General features: G+C 26.7%; 1 protein-coding gene across 3 annotated transcripts in view; it reads right to left on the bottom strand.

The window, feature by feature from the left end:
* Window positions 1-2,702: 2,702 nt before the first annotated feature.
* The window catches only part of LOC101239492 (gamma-aminobutyric acid type B receptor subunit 2), a 101,139-nt gene continuing 82,852 nt past the window's right edge, over window positions 2,703-20,989 (bottom strand). For all 3 annotated transcript variants that reach the window (XM_065798110.1, XM_065798111.1, XM_065798112.1), the window contains 6 exons: window positions 19,855-19,987; window positions 19,177-19,287; window positions 13,073-13,195; window positions 8,640-8,820; window positions 8,090-8,247; window positions 2,703-3,127 (listed from right to left, as the gene is read on the bottom strand). In XM_065798110.1, the coding sequence (XP_065654182.1) occupies window positions 2,891-3,127; window positions 8,090-8,247; window positions 8,640-8,820; window positions 13,073-13,195; window positions 19,177-19,287; window positions 19,855-19,987 (943 nt within the window). In that variant the 3' untranslated portion in view covers window positions 2,703-2,890. The remainder of the gene's footprint in view (window positions 3,128-8,089; window positions 8,248-8,639; window positions 8,821-13,072; window positions 13,196-19,176; window positions 19,288-19,854; window positions 19,988-20,989) is intronic.

The raw sequence follows: 20,989 nt of genomic DNA, 5'->3' as shown, positions 1-20,989 counted from the left end.
TACAACTTTAGTTCCCATTAAAGCAACGGTTGAAGCAATATGTCGTCGAGATTCTAACCTTTTTACAGCCAACATTGCTAATAATTTTATGCTTACAAAATTAAAAGATGCTGAAAATGAAATACATTAAGCTTTAATGACTCGTATGCATGAACGCCAAACCGATATGAGTGAACTTCTGCAATACCTGCATAACGGTCAAAGTCCCGTTGAAGTCGATGAGGAAATAATTACAGTGCCTTCTTCATTTAAATGTCGAAAACTTTCGGTAGAATTGCTGGAAAGATTAAATGCTTCCAATCCTGCTCTAGTAAGAGCATCAGTTGAGTGTGACATGCTGGACTTGATTAAGGAACCTGAAATGGCACCTGAGTCTAAAAGTAATACTTTAAGTATTGAAGAGGAACTTGATCGTGTTATTAAAGAAGGACAATCACCAATACAACCAATTAGACATGAAAAATTTTCATCAAAAATTCAAAAAGAAATGACACTATTTGAAAATGGGGGTACACGTGGCGATTATTTAGAAAGAGTTTATTCCTTTCTAATAACCGTGAGACCGACAAGTGTTGAGGCTGAGCGGGCATTTTCTTCCGCTGCACTGTTCAATACAAAAATTTGTAACCGTTTAGGCGATGAAACTTTGGACCCTTCCAAAGTCGCCCTTTCGAAGCACAAAAAATATATTATATCTCCTTATTTCTAACATAATTTCTTAACATTAACATGTGAAATTTAATTAACATGTTAAATTAAATTCATTTAATAAATATGTTTTTAGTTAAATGTACTGTTTTTATTCTATTTAATACTATATAAATGCTGTGTCTGTTTTTCAATCCTGGGATCCCGTACTATATAAATGCTGTATCTGTTTTTCAATCTTGGGATCCCGGGATTGATGTTTTTCAATCCTGGTATCCCGGGATTGATGCTTTACAATCCCGGGATTGAAAAAGACCTCCGGGATTGCAATCCTTAGTTCTCCTAAAGCGCCAAACTTGAAAAAATAAATTTTTTTATTGTGTTTTCCTTCGTAAAAGCCTGGTAACCCTAATCCTGAAGAACTTTTTGACTCAATCTTTTCCTTTTTTTTTTTATTTACACTTTGCCAATAAAAAAAAATTTACAGTCGTAACTTATAAAAAAATAATTACATGACCGGGGCTAGAAGAAGACAAATTTAGTCTTATCATTAAGCCCCAAAGTCTTATCATTAAGCCCCAAAATCTTATTATTAAGCCCCTTTCCTACTACTTTCTTTTATAACATCCTATGATTTTTATTAGTACCAAAGTTATTTTGAAAAAGATAAGAATAATAACTTTTTTTAAGTTTTTCAAAAGGTTTTTATAACTTTTGTAATTAATTTCGTTTTTGTTAAATGCAATTTTTTTGAATATTTTTCCATGAGTTTTTTCTTAGAAGATTTGATAAAGCCTTGCGAAATCCAATGACAAGGCCTTGTAAAGTTCATGAGACCTCATGAATGGATAAAAAATCAAAACAATAGTTCCAAAAATCACACGTTACCAACAATAACATTTATTTTAATAATGTTTAGCAAAGAGTCATTCTTAAATTACAACAATTATAAATAGTTATGTAAAACCAATTTATAACTAAATAATATATAATATTATTGTATAATATATAAACAATATATATTTTATGTTTAAAACTTTAAAAAAATGAAATAGCATTTGATATCAGGGTGACAAACTACATTTAGGTAATAAATCGATTTATTTTCATTGATATCATCTTGCACTTACAAAATAAATCTTAGGAAAAATAATCTAGTTTGAGCCAGGGGCAAAGATTTTATTCTATGAAACTTAAAATTTATTGACGAATATCAATTTAATTGAGAATAGTAAAAAAATATTTTTTCAACTTGTTGCTCTCACGTTTAAGGCAGGAGGAAGCAAAAATTTTGGGGCTTTTTTGTCATCCTTATTTGACAAAAGTATAAATATATAAACGCTTGGATATGTGTCTGGATGTTAGTTATCTCAAATACCCAAAAATTATGGACCCGCCCCTGAAGCAATAAAGACAAAAAGTATGTATATAACCTTGGACAATTTAAGCTAGAAGGTATGATACACATATATAAAATATATATTCTAAAACTTACACTTTAAATGTGTAATTGCTATTCATGTGCGTCTGATATATATATATATATATATATATATATATATATATATATATATATATATATATATATATATATATATATATATATGTATATATATATATGTATATATATGTATATATATATATATATATATATATATATATATATATATATATATATTTCATGTAATATATATATATATATATTACATGAAAAATATATCTATTACATGATGAAATATATATATATATATATATATATATATATATATATATATATATATATAAATATAAATATATATATATATTACATGAAATATATATATCTATTACAAGTCATAATTTAAAAGTACATTTGGAAAAAAATGCAATTGGTTTCCAAACCATACTTTATATTGCATCAATAAATTTATAGTAATTTCCTAGTTTACAATTAATAAGTGATTAAAGAGGTGAGACTGATGAGAGATGACTCAGTGATCACAGAGATAAGATTAATGAGAGGTAATCTAATAATTACAAGGAGATGAGTTAATGATCACAGGGATGAGATTGATGAGAGACGTTATAACCATAGTTTATTTACATTATCAATTACATATTTTCAAAATATCTGTATTTAAAACTGTTAAAAACAACGAATAGTTTTGTGACGAAAAAAATTTAGAAAGCTTTTCTAAAGTTTCCATATTTGTGACCAGACAACTTTGCTGTAATTGATTGATTGTACTTCAGTTCTTATGAACTAGTCCTCATATGTGGTATTGCTGTAGCTGCCGTACGTGTTAGTTAGTGAAGGTAATTGTATAGAAACATTATTATCATTCACTATTTTCAAAGGATTGGTCCACTTTGTAATATATAACTTTAAAGAAGTTTTCGGTGTAGATGGGTGAGATCCTTTAACAGAGTTTTGAGGGGTAACACTCGGTCGACCATTTTTAAAATGAGGATCTTCACAACCATGCAATAATATCCGAATCTGAAAAAAATTTTTTTTTTAATTGACTTTAGTATAAGAATTCTACAGATTTTTATAAAAATTTATAAATAAATTTTCTTAATACATATGCAAAATAATATATTATTATAGTTATACATATATATATATTATATATATGTATTATATTATATGAATATGTGTGAATAATTAGAGAAGGGTTATTTGAACGTATATCAACAACAGCCATGCTAAGGTATTATTACACAAAGATGAACATTTAAAAAAAAAAAATTAAAACAGTAATAAGCACACACACAAAAACAACAAAAAAATAATTAAACAATTTATATTTAGGGGAGAGTGGGGCACCATGAAACAAAGCAATTATACAGCGATATGAAAGTAATGTGAAAAGTTCTTTTGAGTTGTTTGTTTAGATGTATTGCTTAACGTATAATTCAAATCAGAATATGTCAATAAAATTGGAAGAGGATCAAATTTGTGTTTTTTCCGTTGCAAAGTAATTTTAAAATATTTAGAGTTGTAGCGTTTTATTCACTGTATTCTTCAGAAAGTGCTTCTATTTTGTTAACTATATTTCATGAGCTCTTTAGTGTGGCAAAGACATTTAATAAAATAATTTTTTGAAAAACAAAAACCACTCATCTTATTCTAGCAGAATGTATGGGGTACCATGAAACAGTTTTAGTATTGCACCATGAAACTAAATAAATGTACCGTTTTGTAATCTATTCGATAGTCAAACATACTATAATTAATTGCCTGCGGAAATATTAAATTATATACTTTAATGTTTCACCTAACTTGGTAAAACAATTTGGTGGACCATTAAATAAATGTTATGTTATTCAGTGTTTATGCATGAAGTATGATAATGTACTTATATAGTAATAAAATTAATTTTGTCACATAAACATAAGTTACACAAGTTTATAGAAACATAAGTTTGCTTTATTATACTTAGATCAAGATATTTATGAACAGTTTTTTGGTGAAGAATTAACATCATTTTTTTTATGTTTTTATACTGATTTCTGTTAATATATAAAATCTATAGATGTAAATTAAAGCTTAGCGTTGTATTAAATCATGATATGACTATGAATTGAATTTTTATACATTATAAAACCTCTTTGTTATTGAAAAACTAGATAAAGGAACCTTCTCGAGTAGTTCAATGAAGGTAGCTGTTGATTTAGTTTTAACAGGAGGGCGTTCATTTAAAATTTAACAGGAGGGTGTTTATCAAATGCTGCAGAAAAAGTTTATCTTAATCACAGCAACTTTTTTAGGTAATTTATGCTCATATACTCTGCACCAATAAGTTTTTGTCCTACTTAGGAAATGAAACTTGTATAAGTTTGTGACTAAAAGCAAATTCTAAATGTGTGTTTTTATATATACAGATATGTTAAAAAAAAAAGGAATAAAAGAAGGAGAAATCATTACTATGAAATCCAATTTTTTTACAAGAAGAGTATTTACTAAAGAGCAAGAAAATATTTTGAAGCAGTAAATTGTAACCTGTTCTCAAATGTATTATGGACACATATTGTAAATTAAAGATCTATAAGTAACATATGCTTAATAACGCACCATTTGGATCTCTTGGTCTTGCAAATCCAACTGGATGGATGAATACAGAGTTAATTGTAGAAGTAGTTCAACATTTTGTATCAAAAAATTCTTGTCAAAGAAAAATCCATCTCTACTTATATTTGATAATCACGCTTATAAGCCACTTATCTAAATAAGCTCTTGCTCTTGCTAAATGTAACAGTGTTACTAATCTTACTATACTACCACATAGTAGTCACAAAGTGCAGCCTCTAGATGTTTCTGTATTTGCTCCATTTAAAGTTTATTATAATGGCACAATAAAATCTTGGCTTCTAAATTATCATGGAGTGTCACTGTGAGTGTTTTAAATCATCCCTGAAGAATCACTATTTACAAAATTGCATCTTGTGTTAGCAACGCATATGAAAAATGTTTTACTATCACAAACATTCAAAGTGGATTTAGGAAAAGTGGAATATTTCCTTTTGACAAGAATGTATATTCAGAAGCAGATTTTTTATGTAGTGTTGTTATTGATAGAAACAATCCAAATACATATCAAATAAACATCGGAAAAACTCTAAATACCAATAACATGTTACTCTCACCAGTAAAGCTTTAGAAGGCTTTTGTCATTCCGAGCCAAGTACAAGTCAAGCCAATGATTCTGAAATTATTAACTTTTTTAAGCCCTTCTCAGATTAAAGGATTTCTGAAGGCTGCTGAAAGAAAAAATAAAAAAAAACCCTCGTGAGAAAGCTAGGATTATAATAGCAACAGATGCACGAACAAAAAATGTACTGAAGAAAAGAAAAGAAAAGGAAGATAAAGAAACAACTATCTTATCAGAAAAATAAAAATAAAAACTTTGTTTCCAAAAATGATTTATTAAGTGATGAACATGATTCCTATTCTTAATTTTAAAAATTTATAATGAGTCTTTAGAAAATGTTGTTTCTTTTTTTTATATAATTTTTTGTATTGTTTATGGGGCACCATGAAACATGATTATTGAAATTTTTTTTTCAATAATCTTGTTTCATGGTGCCCCATAGACTGTATCAAGGTACCCCATTGCCAAGGTACTTTGATAAAAAATTTGACTTTTACGCAATAAGTTTTTACAAGTTCGACCTCTTTTATTTTGGTAGTGTAAGAATATAATTTTGAAGGTTTAATATCTATCTACAAATTGCATTAATTGCTAAAAAAAAAACCGTGTTTAAAAAAGAAGTTACAAAACAAAAACCAAAAGTGTATCATAGTGCCCCACTCACTCCTATAAAATATATCTTAAATCTACAATAAAATTAAAAATTATTCTTTATTAAGTTTAAATTTTAAAATAAAGTTTTTTATTTACTAATTTTTTGCTAGTTTATGAAAGCTGTTATATTCAAATAATGTGTTTTAACAACAAGAACTAAGTGCTCAAAAGTTAGAACAGACCTTGAAAAACAACTAGACATGATTAAAAAACGAGACAATTTATGAAACATAGAAAGTTATGTTATTAAAATAATTAGAAAATAGCCATGAAAGAAAGAAATTAACGTAGTACCCAGTACTACAAAAACACACCATTTTTAAGGCAATATAAAGATGTGATTTTGTGAGATTTTCTTGTATATGAGAGATAAAAATACAGCCTTAGAGTTTAAAACAACTTTGATGCAAAAGAGAAAGTTAAGGTTAAAAGCCAACATCAAACGCACATTTGCTATTTAAATGAAAACCAATAAAATGACCATGTACACAAAGTAACAAAGTTTATCTTTGGATTTAAAGTGTTATACTTCAATTGCTCATTTCAAAAAAAAAGCCTAAATTATATGGCAACAGTACAAAGAAAATTCGTTTTCATTAAGACAAAACAAGAAAAATTCAAACTTTTATTCTGAACTTTTATTCTGAACCAACTTCATATAGTTTTTAATCTTATGATTACTCATAAAGTCATGAACAACTGCAACATAAACAACTGCAACAAAATTGTTCTAAGCCATTTCAACAATGTTAACAAGCTTGAAATTATGCACAAACTCATCACAAATTGCTTAAAATAACTTAAAGTCCGTTGGTGGATAAGTACTTTATGAGGTTCTATCAGCAGCTCCCGCAATTCCAAGTCAAGCATCATTCTTCATGATTTTCCTTCCATTGTGCTGCTGCAACTTCCAACTAACTAACCTCACCTAAAAAAACTTTTCATTAATCTCATCTTTTAATTACACTAATCACATCCTACCTGATATTGCCAACAAACAGATTGATCCATTGCTTGATATTCGTATCACTCCAGTTTCTGTATCTAAAGTGATTTCCTATTTAGGGACTTCTTCAGCTTGTGGTCTAAGCAACATACCTGTTATGGTCTTGTGGAAGTGTTCTTTGGAACTGTCGTCTATACTTTTTAGCAAGTACTTATCGGAATCTTGTTTTCCAGCCTGCTTGAAAGCAGCATCTGTTATCCTTATTTTCAAAAATTCAAGAGATCAATTTGGCTACCATTCCATTAGTCTTCTTACTATCATAAGCAAGGTTTTTGAGTCTTTAATTAACAAATACTTAATCTCTTATCTTGAACCTGATAACTTACTTTCTGATCATCAATATAAAACTTAATTTTTTTGAGGTAGTCGTTATTGCAATAATCTAGATCTTCCTATATTTATGAATGGTAATGTACTCAATGAGTTATCAACCCTTCGCTTTCTCAGATTAACTCTTACTTCTGATCTTTCTTGGAAACCATTTGACAAATCCATTACAAAACTAGCATCTGCTAAGGTTGCATCTCTTTTTTGTGCCTACCACTTTCTTACTCCAGAATCAATTTTTTATCTCTATAAATCTAATCCGTTCTTGTATGGAATACTGTTGATATATCTGGAGTAGACCTTTGAATGATGCCTTTTCTTTTTTAAACAATGTGCAAAAACGCATTGTAAACATAGTTCGACCGTATCTTGCAGCCAACTTTTAACCATTATAAAATAGTCGAAATGTTGCTTCTCTTTTTCTATTCTATATACACTATAATGGACACTGCTCTAATGAAAGTAACTAAAAACTCTAATAGTAGTTGCTTGCAGCCTAGTTAGAAGTGAAATTGTTTAAAAAAATTTTTATTCTACATCAAACAACTACCAATATCAAACTGTGTGGTCAAAGTTTTGTTTAAGAATCATTTTAGGGTGATGCTAAATTAAATAAAGGATAGAAATAAAACATCACATCATTTTTGAGAAATAAATTTAAAAAATAAATTTGAAACATCAATATAAGTACAAGCTTAGTTAATGAAAATTTATATTATACTAATTAATATTACTTAATGAAAATATAAATTGTAAAATATAATTTATAAAAAAAATTATTATAAAATATAATATATAAAAATATAAAACAATTAAATACCTTTGGTGCAAAAACAAGTAAAAGTGTGAGTGTATTGCAAACAATTACGCAGACTGAAAATAATAAATATCCAATCTGAAAATAGTATGTTTGTTGAATAGCAGCTGTACCAACATTTGCAATAACAGACAATACAGCAACATTATAAACTGCCATACCTGTAATTATTTAATGAAATAAATTATAGAGCTCGAAAAACACCTGAAAAAAAAAACAACATTTTTCAAGTAATTTAAGTTTCAGTAAATAAATCAAGCAAAGGTTAGGACATGCAATATCTATGGTAGATATATGTTTTCAAAAAACTTCTGTGAAGATGAAACTTTATCTCATTATTATTTTACCTATTCCGTCAGCCAAAATTCTTTTGTCTGCAAAGATTTGTGTTAGAATAAGTTGTGCGAAAGTTGTAAAAAATAATTTGATAAATTTAGTTTTCATTCCCCTCAGAGAGATTGCATATATTTTAAATAAGATCAGAAAACTACTTATAAAAAAATAATTTAGTTTAATAATATAGTTTTTAGTTTTAATCAACTCTATAAATTACCTATATTTTTTGAATCATTAATTACAGCTATTTTAATTTTTCTAGTCTCCCATGCCATAAATAAGCCAAATATAAGAAGAAATCCTTTGTAAACATATATAGCAACAAAAAAATGATACTGGTAGTTGCACTTGCAGCGATAAACTTTGGGAACAATAACAATATCTTCTGCACTATTTATCTAAACATTATATGACAAAAGTGAAAAAAAATTGTAATGTTATTTGCAATGAATTTTTAGAAGGAAACAAATTATTTAAAATAAGCTGAATTTTAAATTTGATATTTGTTCATATTAGTATTTAATATCATTTCTTAAAAATCTACCATTATGAATTTATAAAATTTTTATGATACAAAAATATTTTCAATGGAAAAAAAATTAACAAGAACTTATGTGGCATTATTACTGTAATAAATTATTTTAAAAAAGTATAAAAATAAATAAAAAAAAGAAAAGAAAACAAATAATTTACAAGCTTTCACATTTTGGCAAATTTGGTTGCTGATATAGATAAATTCCTATGTTTATTTTACTGTTGCATGTTCACTAGGCGGCAGAAGTTTGAAAAGCAATTCATAGATATAGAAAAAGTTAACTAAACATTAATTAACTTATAAAATAATTTCCATAATAATTTCAAAAGACTAAATTTTTATAAAAACATTTAAAATATAAAGCCTGAAAGTTGCTCTGATGTGGGATATACAAACTAAAAAAGCAACAAAAGCTTTAGTTTTCAAAATGTTTCTTTTTGAGAAACAGAAGCTTTTAGTAAAAGAAATGCTTTTTAGTTGCGATTTTTTTAATAGAAAAATGAGTGACAAAATAGATTCAAACCTAGAAGAAAACAAGATATGTCATGTTGGTAAAAATGTCAATAAAATATAAGAATAAAGTATCTACAAGAAAACTTAACATGATGAGAGTGGATCTGGATACCAAGTGGAGTCCAAGGAAAGGAAAATGAACAACAAAAAACAATACAAACATCAATAGGCTTAAATAATGTTTAACCATAAAATCAAGTTTCTCAATAACAGACAGCTTGAAAACTTAACTTAGCTTAGCAATACAATAACCAAACATTGAACCAAGAAAAAAAGAAAAATTTCAATCATTTTTACCAGAGAAACACCACAAAAAAAAAAAACTGGTCTATTTATCATTATGATGATGCAAGATTTTTTCAGATTTTTCCTTTTTTTAATAACTAATATTTGATATAAATAAACTTTTATGTGTTTAATTTTAATTCTAACAAAATGAAAAAAATTTAATCTAACTCTGACTTAAAGGATTGTAACATGTGCAAAGCTATGTTCCATCAGTTTTTTTTTTATATAGGCAACAATCTTCAAAAAAGCACAAAAAGATTGAAAGACTTGAACAAAGTTATAAAAGATCAAAAAATATAAAAGTGAATACTTTAGAGTAAAATAATAAAAGAGTTAAAAATAAGGAAATGTCTGATAATATTGATGCAAAAGAGATGTCAGATAATGATGCAAAAGTAAGCTCCTCAACTGTAGTGACCTTAAAGCGAGAGGTGAATTGAAACAAATAAAAATAATTAAATATACTTTAGCAGTTTATTAGTTTTTTTATTTCAAATTCTATCAGAAAATTATTGTCAAAATGTTAATGCCAAAATATCATTGTTGTTAAATATAATGTTTCCTTTTGTTTCCTTTTGTTTAACTTTATGTATTCCTAATAAAACTATTTATTTTTAAGGCATTTTTCATTTCTATGCAACTCTAATGACACCATTATATTTTGCAACTTTTTTCATCACGCTAATATGCATGTAAAACCTTAGGGCTTTCAAATGCAGTGTTCTATCAAAAGGTAATTTGGGTTTTGGTTATTATTATTTTTTTCTTCTGAAAACCATTTCAGTTAGTATGAATTTTAAAAATACGGCTTGTAAAAATATTTTTTCCTTTTGTCTCAATATAAAAATTTTTGTTTACATAAATTTCCTTTTTTACATTACGTACATACATTTTTACATACATACATTACATAAATACATACATTTTTTTTGCACTTGAAAATAGAATTGATGTGTTTTCTTTACTGTAATGTTAGAATTTACAGAAAAATGCCTTTCTGTTTTCCAATTGTGTAAACCTTTTCTTTAATTTTATAGGCATTTTATTTTCACTTTTTGTGGAGAAGATTCAATCCAGTGGCTGTTATAACTATATTTTTATATACTGTTGTGACTTGGTATCGTACATAAATTATGCAGTGCTAAATTTCACTAATAAAACAAAATAAAAAAGATCAAAAGTTTTCCTTTGCAGGGCCTTAAGTTAAATAAAAAATAAAATTGTAAGTGCTTTTAAGCCGTATAAAAGTGCTTAAGATTGCCTACTTCTGTATTTTAAATAAATTTAACTTTGCAAAATTTATGAATGATTCCCTAGTTGTTGGTGAATTTATTGCAACAGACTCTATTTTCCTACCATTACTTGTAGATTTGGTAATGATTTTTAAATTACTGCATCACAGGGCTTATAAATGACTTAGGTTGTTTATCAACTTCTATATTATACACAACTTTTGATAATGATGCTGTGATTCTACCAGTATTGTGCAACTTCCATATTTTACTAGGGTTTTGGGTCTTTATAATTTAAAGTTAATTTTTGCACATACTCAGAGTTGTTAATAAGACCAAAAAAAAACAAGGCCAAGACTAAGGCAAAAAAATTCAAGGCCTAGGCCAAGAGTTTCAAGATCAAAGCCTAAAGTTTCAGGCCAGCGCCTACGCAAACTTTTTAAAGGCCAAAAACTTAAATTATGGCTTTACCTTAAGGCTAATTGTTAACAAAACTGCAGGTAACAAGTGATGCGACAATAAAACCACATGTTTGTGAAATTATACCAAGGTTATGCACAGAATTCGACGAAGTCAGTAAGAAAATATATATAGTGGTAATAAGAAAGCCAATAACAAAAATACGTAAAAATAAAAAAATAAAAACTTTACTTCTTACTAATTTAAACTAAACAGCCTATAAATTTTTGTTACATTTGTGAAACATTCAAGTTTCAAGCAATAAATCAGACATACAAGCTCTATGAAGGCACATCATCAATTCACTCTGACAAAAGATACGCTTGACAGGACACTGCAGGACGTAGCAGGGACATAGAAATACTTGTCAAATGTATATTTCTAATTTTTGAGTATTGTTTCGCTGTTTACAGTTTTTTTTAAAAACACTTTTTGATTAAATTCTATCAATTTATTCGTTTAAGATATTTTGTCAAAACAATTGTGTTAGTAAAACATTACTTTTTTATAATTTGAAAAAAAAGCTTTTTTTTTTTATGAATAGCTTTTAAATCGGAGGTGTAACACTATTTTTAGTAGATTTCAAAGTGGTTTCTGGTGTTGTTCTTAAGCAAATCTTTGATAATTCAAGTGACTAAACCATTAAAAATACATTACTAACAACTTCTTTCAACAGATTTAGATAAGTTGAATAAAAACAGTATAAATAAATAAATAAAAACTTTAATAAATTATAACCTAAATAAATATAAAGCTATTTTAATCCAGAAAACCTTTAAAACTTATTGTGCTATTAGAACCAAAGTTTATAAGGTGCTCCTTCCCTTACCCACAAAAAAATTGGGGGTTTTATATCAGTGTTTTTCATCTCCTAGGTAAGTTGACTTGTAAATTGACTACAGCAGCCTCAACTACATGAGATCTACAATATGAGATCAGTTCAACCTCATGACCTTGACAAAGCTGCTTGGTTAAAACTTTTTTCTTTATTCAATTTTTTTATAAATCAATCCTCATTATTTAAACACACTATGCTAAACATGCAAAAAGAATAGACAATTACAAAAACTCATAAAATAAAAGGTATTTTTTTAGTGAATAAAAAAAAATTGTAAAATAAAATGATAGTTTATGACATTCCTATATTTCGAAATGTTTTTTTTTGTCTCAAACGTTTTGATTTAAAATGTTATAAATTTTTTTGTTTTATTAAAGAGAACTCAAAAAATAGAAGTTCTCTAATCATTTTACAAAAACAATTTAGGGTTACATTTAAGTATCTACATCTAAATAATTTATGGTTTCATCTTATGGTTAACTTACGGTTACATCAAAGTTAAATGTGATGCACATCTAAAATAAATTTAATGCACACGATTGCCATTCATTTAAAGGTTTTCACTCAATTTATTTTTAGTAATTTTTCAAACTAATATAAATAAATTGTAATAAGAAATTACAAGTTTATACACATTAATAATAAAGTATTATGTATTATGTATAAATTATAAATTTAGGTCTTAACCTGTATATTTCTAATCAAACTTTATCAATCAAAGAGCTTATTTATAGAAAAAATTAAAAAAAATTTTTGTGTGCATAAAATGCATAGTTATTTCTTACAATTGGCTCCATATCAAAACGATCCAGTGTGAATGGTGAAGTGGTCATCCAAACAGTGAATACAACTAAGTCTATTAACAGCAACACAAACAATATTCCAAATAAATGCAAATCTCGTATACCCTATAACATATATATAAATATAGATATATATATATATATACATATATATATATATATATATATATATATATATATATATATATATATATATATATATATATATATATATATATATATATATATATAGATATATATATATATATAGATATATATATATATATATATATATATATATATATATATATATATATATATAGATATATATATATATAGATATATATACATATGTATGTACATAGATCTATAGTTTGTTGTCTTTGGGAAGAGCGGAAGGAAAAAAGTGATTCTTACGCCAACACATACGTCACTTTTAATTACTTTTGACTTTCGTCCAACATTTGCGTGTTGGACGAAAGTAAAAACCATTAATTTAATTACAAATAAATCGTTTTTTAAAAAAACCACAAAAACGCAAATTTAATTGACCAGAATGTTTTAAAAACATTCTGAATGTTTTTAACAATATAAACAATGTTTTTATTTTTATCTTTTTTAATAAAATGTTTTCATTTTTATTTTTTTTACTGTAAATCATGCGCGGAGTGTTGCTACATCGACTATCTTATAGCCTGACTCGCAAGGGAGTGCTGCTACATCGACTGACAAATAGCCTGACTCGCAAGGGAGTGCTGCTACATCTACTATCTTTTAGCCTGACCCGCAAGGGAGTGCTGCTACATCTACTATCTTTTAGCCTGACCTGCAAGGGAGTGTTGCTCCATCGACTGAGGGTTTGGTTGGGGCAGGCAGTCTATCAACTAATAAAAAAAAATAATTCCGGTCTTGCATTTTAATTTTTACTTTTTGTCAACAAAATATGGAAAAAACTTTCGGACAACATCTACGGATTGTATATATATATATGTATATATATATATATACATATGTATGTACATATATATGTATATATATATATTATATATATACATATGTATGTACATATATATGTATATATATATATATATATATATTGTCTATATATTATATAGATATATATATATATATATATATATATATATATATATATATATATATATATATATATATATATATATATATATATATATATATATATATATATATATATATTGTACATAATGGGTTATAAATATAAAACGGTAATGACTTTGAAGACAAAGCTATGTAACATACTTTGTATTATTTGTCTTTGCAATCTTATCTAGTTTATAGCATTTTTATTTCTCTGCAAAACTTGTTTTATTTGAAGTTAATTAATTTATTGTTGTAGAGAAAAATGAAATAAAAACAAAAAGCCTGTCAAGAACGTTTGTTTAGCTTCTATTTAAAAAATTGATCTAAAGTGAAAAAGTTTACAGTTGATCAATTTCTTGCTGAAAAATTCCTATTAACACCATCTATACCATTATTCAATGCGCTGAAAATAATTCTGGGCACCAGAGAGTCCCGGAAGTGGCAGGATTGCTAAAATAATAACAAAAGGGATCATTGAAAGACTTAAAACAATGTTTGACATCAAAGAGGACATACCGCAAACACAAGCTGCTTGGAAGTTTAAGTGCACCCAAGAATATATTAGCAAAACCAGACTTGTGGAGCTGAGTCGAAGCCGCTGTTTTTTGGTGAAGTCGGAGTCGCAAAAATCAAGCGACTCTCGGCTCATGTTTTTTAAAGGAATAAAATGTATGTTTTTTTTACAGTAGAAAAACTTTTTTTTGTTTTAAAACTTGGCGCTAACACATTTTAAAGTTATTTTTTTTGCGTAAGTAAAATAAGTAATGATAGTATTAATTAAAAACATCAATTAATGAGTCAAAATTTTACATTTTACATCAAGAACTGTTTGCAAGCTAGACTTTTGCCATTTTATCAAAGTCACAATATACCCTGTTGGTTCTGGCCTGATCTTGCTTTTTGTCATTATTCTAAGAAGACCATAGAGTGGTACAATTCAAGAGACATACCAAAATCATACCAAAAACCCTGATTCCATCAATCTGCCCTCAGTTCTGTCCCATTAAGAAATTTTGGGGAGTTAGCAAAAAATATTTCCATAGGAGTGCAAAACTATAAGTTCAGCTAAATATTAGAGAGTGGACATTAGTAGGAAAAAAAATTGCCAAAGACACTGTGCAGAAGTTGATGTCGTCGATTAGTGTAAATGTTCGCTTATTTATTTGAAATAATTAAAAATATTACAATAAAAAGAATTTTTACAACCTTCAAGATTTTTAGAGTAAAATAAATATTGATAATAAATATTGAAAACAAATATTTTTTTGAATTTTTCATTGTTTTGAATTTAATGATTGCATGCTTTACCCAGTAAGCATGGGACAAAACACGTACAAAAGATGTCATCTAAACGTCTTTGGAGCATTTTAAACGTCTTATGATTGTTTTGGACATCTTTTAAACATTTAAAAGACGTCTTTTTTAGATCCTAAGCCCATTCAGTAGAACTAAAACTAATATTAGAATTAAAAACTCTACTTTTGGGTAATATATCAAATATATCGATATATTAAATAATATATCGATATATTAAATGATATATAATAAACAATATATCGAAAAAAATATATTTTTACCCAAAACATTTTTCTTTTCAATTGTAATGTCCGGTAGTAGAGTTGTAATAGTAATACAATATACTTGCAGAGTTGTTAACAAGGCCAAGGCCAAAACCACAAATTTACAAGGCCAAGGACAAGGCCAAGGCCAAGGTCACATGTTATACGGCCAAGACCAAGAATAAGATTTTCAAGGCCATGGCCAACACGTACATTTTCAAGACCAAAGACTTAAATTTTTGCCATACGTTAAGGCCAATTATTAACAAACTGTAGGTAGCAAGTGCTGTAACAATAAAACCACATTTTGTGAAATCAGATCAAGGTTATGCACAGAATTCAACAAAATCAATAAGAAAATATACTTGTAAATATATATGAAAGCCAAAAACAAAAATACATAAAAATAAAGAATGAAAACTACTAATTCTTTCATTTTATGTATTTTTTTATGAAGGCTAAGGCCAAAGCAATGAAGGCTAAGGTCAAAAATTTCAACGGCAAAGCCTTAATTTTTGGATTTAAGGCAAGGCCAAGGACTAACAACTCTGTATACTTGTAACCATGAAAATTGATTAAAAATTAATTGCTGTAATTGGTTTGGATTTGGGTTGGCAAACACAATCAAATATTTAAAAATTTGCGATTTTTGTTAATTGCATCTTACATAGTCTAATCAGCGCTGAGTTGTCTTTCTGAGTCAACTCGGCGCTGATTAGACTATGTAAGACGCAATGGTTTGATTGAAAAAAATTAGTACACAAACAAATTTTTTTTTACTTAAGTTTTTATCTTATGAGCCAAAGGAGTTATGCCTCTTCAAAGTTATTTAGTTATAACCTATTATATATATATATATATATATATATATATATATATATATATATATATATATATATATATATATATATATATATATATATATATATATATGTATATATATACTACTCATGTATATATATATTCATAATGTATGTATATATATATATATATATATATACATATATATATACATATATATATATATAATACTCATGTATATACATATTTATAATAATGTATATATATAGATATACATATATATATATTTATATATATAATTTGTATATATATATATATATATATATATATATATATATATATATATATATATATATATATATATATATATATATATATATATATATATTAGGGTGGTGTTTAAAATAAAAATTTTGTAATCATCTCCTGGAACTTTTCCAGTCTGTGCTAATTATGAAAAAAAAAATCTTTGCAAAAAATTATTGCAATTAGATTATATCTAAGGGTGGTCCTCAAGCCTTGAGGTTTCAACCAGTAGGACAATTTCGACTTTGCTTTTCACTTATTTTCAGTTTTCAACAACTTAACAACTGTTTAACTTATTTTCAGATAAAGAAAATGAAAATGAAAATAATAATAATTTATAATAAATAATAATAACTACTATTAACTAGTCATAATTTCAAATCTAACATCTAGAAAGTTTTTTTATATATTTTGCTTAAAAAAAAAGTTTTGTTGAATACAGTTGAAAGTTTTATGGTTAGAAAAACGTAAATTTAAGTTCTAAATGATGATTATTTCACAGGGAGATTTTACTTAATACTGTTTGCTCAAAGATTTCTTTTGGTGCAATCTGGAAATTGTCTGCAATGTTCACTGACAATTTGAAGAAGAAACTGAAGTTGATCTAAACCTTTGTTTAATTTTATATTAAAATATTGGATGAGGGTCATACCTTGCTCAGTCCTACTGCTGAAAACAGCAAGACTTTTTACTACATGCAATGGTTGGTGAAAGACTTCATCTTTTTCCCACTGAGAAAGATCTTTAGAAAGCTAAGACTCAGGAAGATTCAGATACCAGAAAAGTTTCTTAGAATTGGTTGTGCAGAACTGTTCTAGACCTTGGTTGCCAAGAAACGCATCAGTTGTTCAGCCTCTGAGGCGAATAATCACAGAAAATCTAGCCAGATATTGAATACCACATTCTTCTGATGCCATCATGTTAAATCAAAATGTTGGCCTTGGAACAGCCACATTTTGATTGTGTAAATAACTTTTGATAATTATCCCGTTCGGTGCATGGCCCCAGGCATTAGAAATTGCACTCCTCAAAAAGGAACATCACCGATAAATATAGTTAAAAGCTCAAGAAACTCCTTGTAGTCATCTCATAGCTGTTGACATTTCAAATGTTTTTGTGAAAATTCCAGGATCTCAGAACGAAATGGTGTGACCACGGATTCCACTCTTGGATCTGAAAAGGTAGTCTGGAAATTTTCAAGATTCATACATTTTACATTTACCTTTTAACCTCTTAAAAGCAAGTATTTCTGGTCCAGTAGAAGTGCCAATTGTAGTCTTTTCAAACGCAGCTCCAACTATAAGTTCTATCAGGTGGTGATGACAGGCTAGGTACTTCTGTCTTTCAAACTTTTATGTTTCAGAAGACTTTTCTATTGAACAAACATTGCCTCCAATTTATCTATAGAATGTTTGGCTGCTCAAACAGTTATTCCAGTTGCTCCAAAATACTAACACAACTTTGATAACATTTCGACTAGAGTCACAAATGGTTAGTTTTTCAACTTTGTGCAGATGCATAAAGAGACGAAAGGCTGGGCAATTTGATGTCAACTGTGCTCCAAGAATTTCAGATTCATAGGAGTCAATCAGATATATACATATTTTGTTTACCTCTAGCTTCCTATATATCATAAAAGAATAAAATATGTTTACTACTTGCTTAGTGCTTACAACTACAGAATTCAAAGTATCAGTACAGAGCTAATAAATTCATAGAATAGAAAATGTTATAATTATTTAATGTATAAGAAATAACCTTTTTAGAAATTCAAAGAAGAAATGAATTCAATGAATAGAGCATACCTTTACAAAATTTTTTTTTTTGAATTTTTATTAAAATAAAAATACTTTGTAAACAATTTTTTGTAGCAGATGTCAACAATTAAGATGGCTGCCAGTCACATACCCAAAGTACTGGAATAAGAATATTTTATAATAATAACTAAGAAGCCTCAAAGAGACTAAAAAATTTTAAAAAATTGAAGTTAACTGATATCTTAAACATAAACAGACCCAATATAGTGATTTGACAAATTAGACAATTTCACCGAAAATTCAAGCTCCAAGGGCCACCCCTAAATATCACCCAATTGCAATGATTTTTTGCATAGATTATTTTTTTCATAATTGGCACAAACTGGAAAGATGCCAGGAGATGATTCCAAAACTTTTATTTTTAAGGGCCACCCAAATATATATTTATCAAAACTAATTAATTCCATATATTTTTATAAGAAAACAGATTATATTCAGTTCAACTACAACTTAATTTTATCATAATATTATTTAAAACATTATATACTATACTATTACAACATACTCTTGAACTTAAAGATCTTGGCTTGATGAATATTTTGTAAATCCGCCATGTTTTACTAAACAAACCTCCAAATGAGAGAGTGAATCCTGTTGACAAAGTAACAATTATAGCCTAAAAGCAAATTGAAAAAAATAAAAAATATGTTTTATATAGCACAGTTTAGACTAAAGATTTTCAGACTAGCTCACTTTAATAATGATTTCAATATTTTCATTTAAAACAAACCAAAAATGAAAATAAAAATGTTGCAAATTACAAATCAAATAAAAATGTTACGAATCACAGATCAAATAAAAATGTTACAAGTCACAGATCAAATAAAACGTTATAAAAAAAGTAGTAATTAATTTTTTTATTTAATTTTTTCATTCCTTAAAACTATAGCTTTATTATACAGCCAACATTCATCTAGTCATTGAAAAATTAAAAGTGTTATGAGACAATACAAGGTAATAATACAATACTTGGTGAAAATTTTACTGATTAAATATAGTAGCTTTTGCTGTTTATAAATTGTTTTCGAAAGGAAAAAAAAATGTCGAAAAGAAAAGAATAAAATTTAAAAAATATACATTTAAATATATAAATATATTTATTTCTAATCTGTAAAACTAACAACAATAAACTTCAAAAACAATGTTATATATAGAAAAAATGTTATATTTATAGAAAGCATACATCACATGCATAAGGAATCCATTCAACTTTAATAATCCTTGAGTCCATCCCATATAGAACAATTGACAAATAACTTAAAATACAGCCTAAACTTATGACACTGTTGATATTTGGTGATGAAAGTTTGATAAGCCTAAATTTAAGAAAAAAAATTTGATTTATGGATGTTACTATTTTAAAACTTTATTGGCTGAGATCATGTCATTACTTTACTTTTGACATATTAGACAAAATTAATTAAAACATAATTATTCATTCATGGCTTTAAATCATATTTAAATTAACTCTTTAACTTTTCTTTAATTATTTTATTATAACATAATTTCAAATCTAACATCTAGAAAGTTTTTTTATATATTTTGCTTAAAAAAAAAGTTTTGTTGAATACAGTTGAAAGTTTTATGGTTAGAAAGTTTTGGGACAAAAACATTTATTTCTATATCAATTTTTTATTTAATTTCTTTTCAAACGCATACAGACACAAAAAACAAGCAAACCACTATTCATAAATTTAAAAATATCAATTTTTTTAGTTTATTGTTAAAGACTTTTCATGACAGCTTGGATAACCTTTAAATCATTTTTTTTTTAGTTGCATCAATTCTATTGGTTAACTGTTATTAATTTGTAGCTATTTAAACTCTCTTTACCCAATGCCAATACACACCGGTTGAGCTAATATACACCTGCTAAGCTAATATACACCTGCTTAACCAATATTCCTTCAAAAATGATCAATTTAGTAAGTTATGAATAAAATTATTGTGAATACTTAAGCCGCACTTCCAGAAAACATTTTCAAAAAAACTAGATATTTTTGATTTAAACATTTTTTTTTTAATTTGATTTTTTGTGATTTCAAAAAAGTCAAGAATTATCAAAAAAGTTATTTTTCAGGTTTTAGACTTTTTTGAAATCTTGAAAATTTTATGAAATTTTCTACTGTAATATCAAAAATAGGTAGAAAGCTAAAATTTTTAAATTCATGATGTTAGTAAACTGATTCTTTTTTAAACATTTTTTAAATGTCAAATTCAAATTTGAACTTTTTGAATTTAACTAAAAACGTATTAAAAGAATACCTTATAAGATCAAAAAGGCATATTCTAAACAGCTCAATGCTTTTTAAAGAGAC

Source organism: Hydra vulgaris, chromosome 05, assembly GCF_038396675.1.
Source record: "Hydra vulgaris chromosome 05, alternate assembly HydraT2T_AEP".
NCBI lineage: Eukaryota > Metazoa > Cnidaria > Hydrozoa > Anthoathecata > Hydridae > Hydra > Hydra vulgaris.
This window is presented reverse-complemented; position numbering and strand designations above follow the sequence as displayed.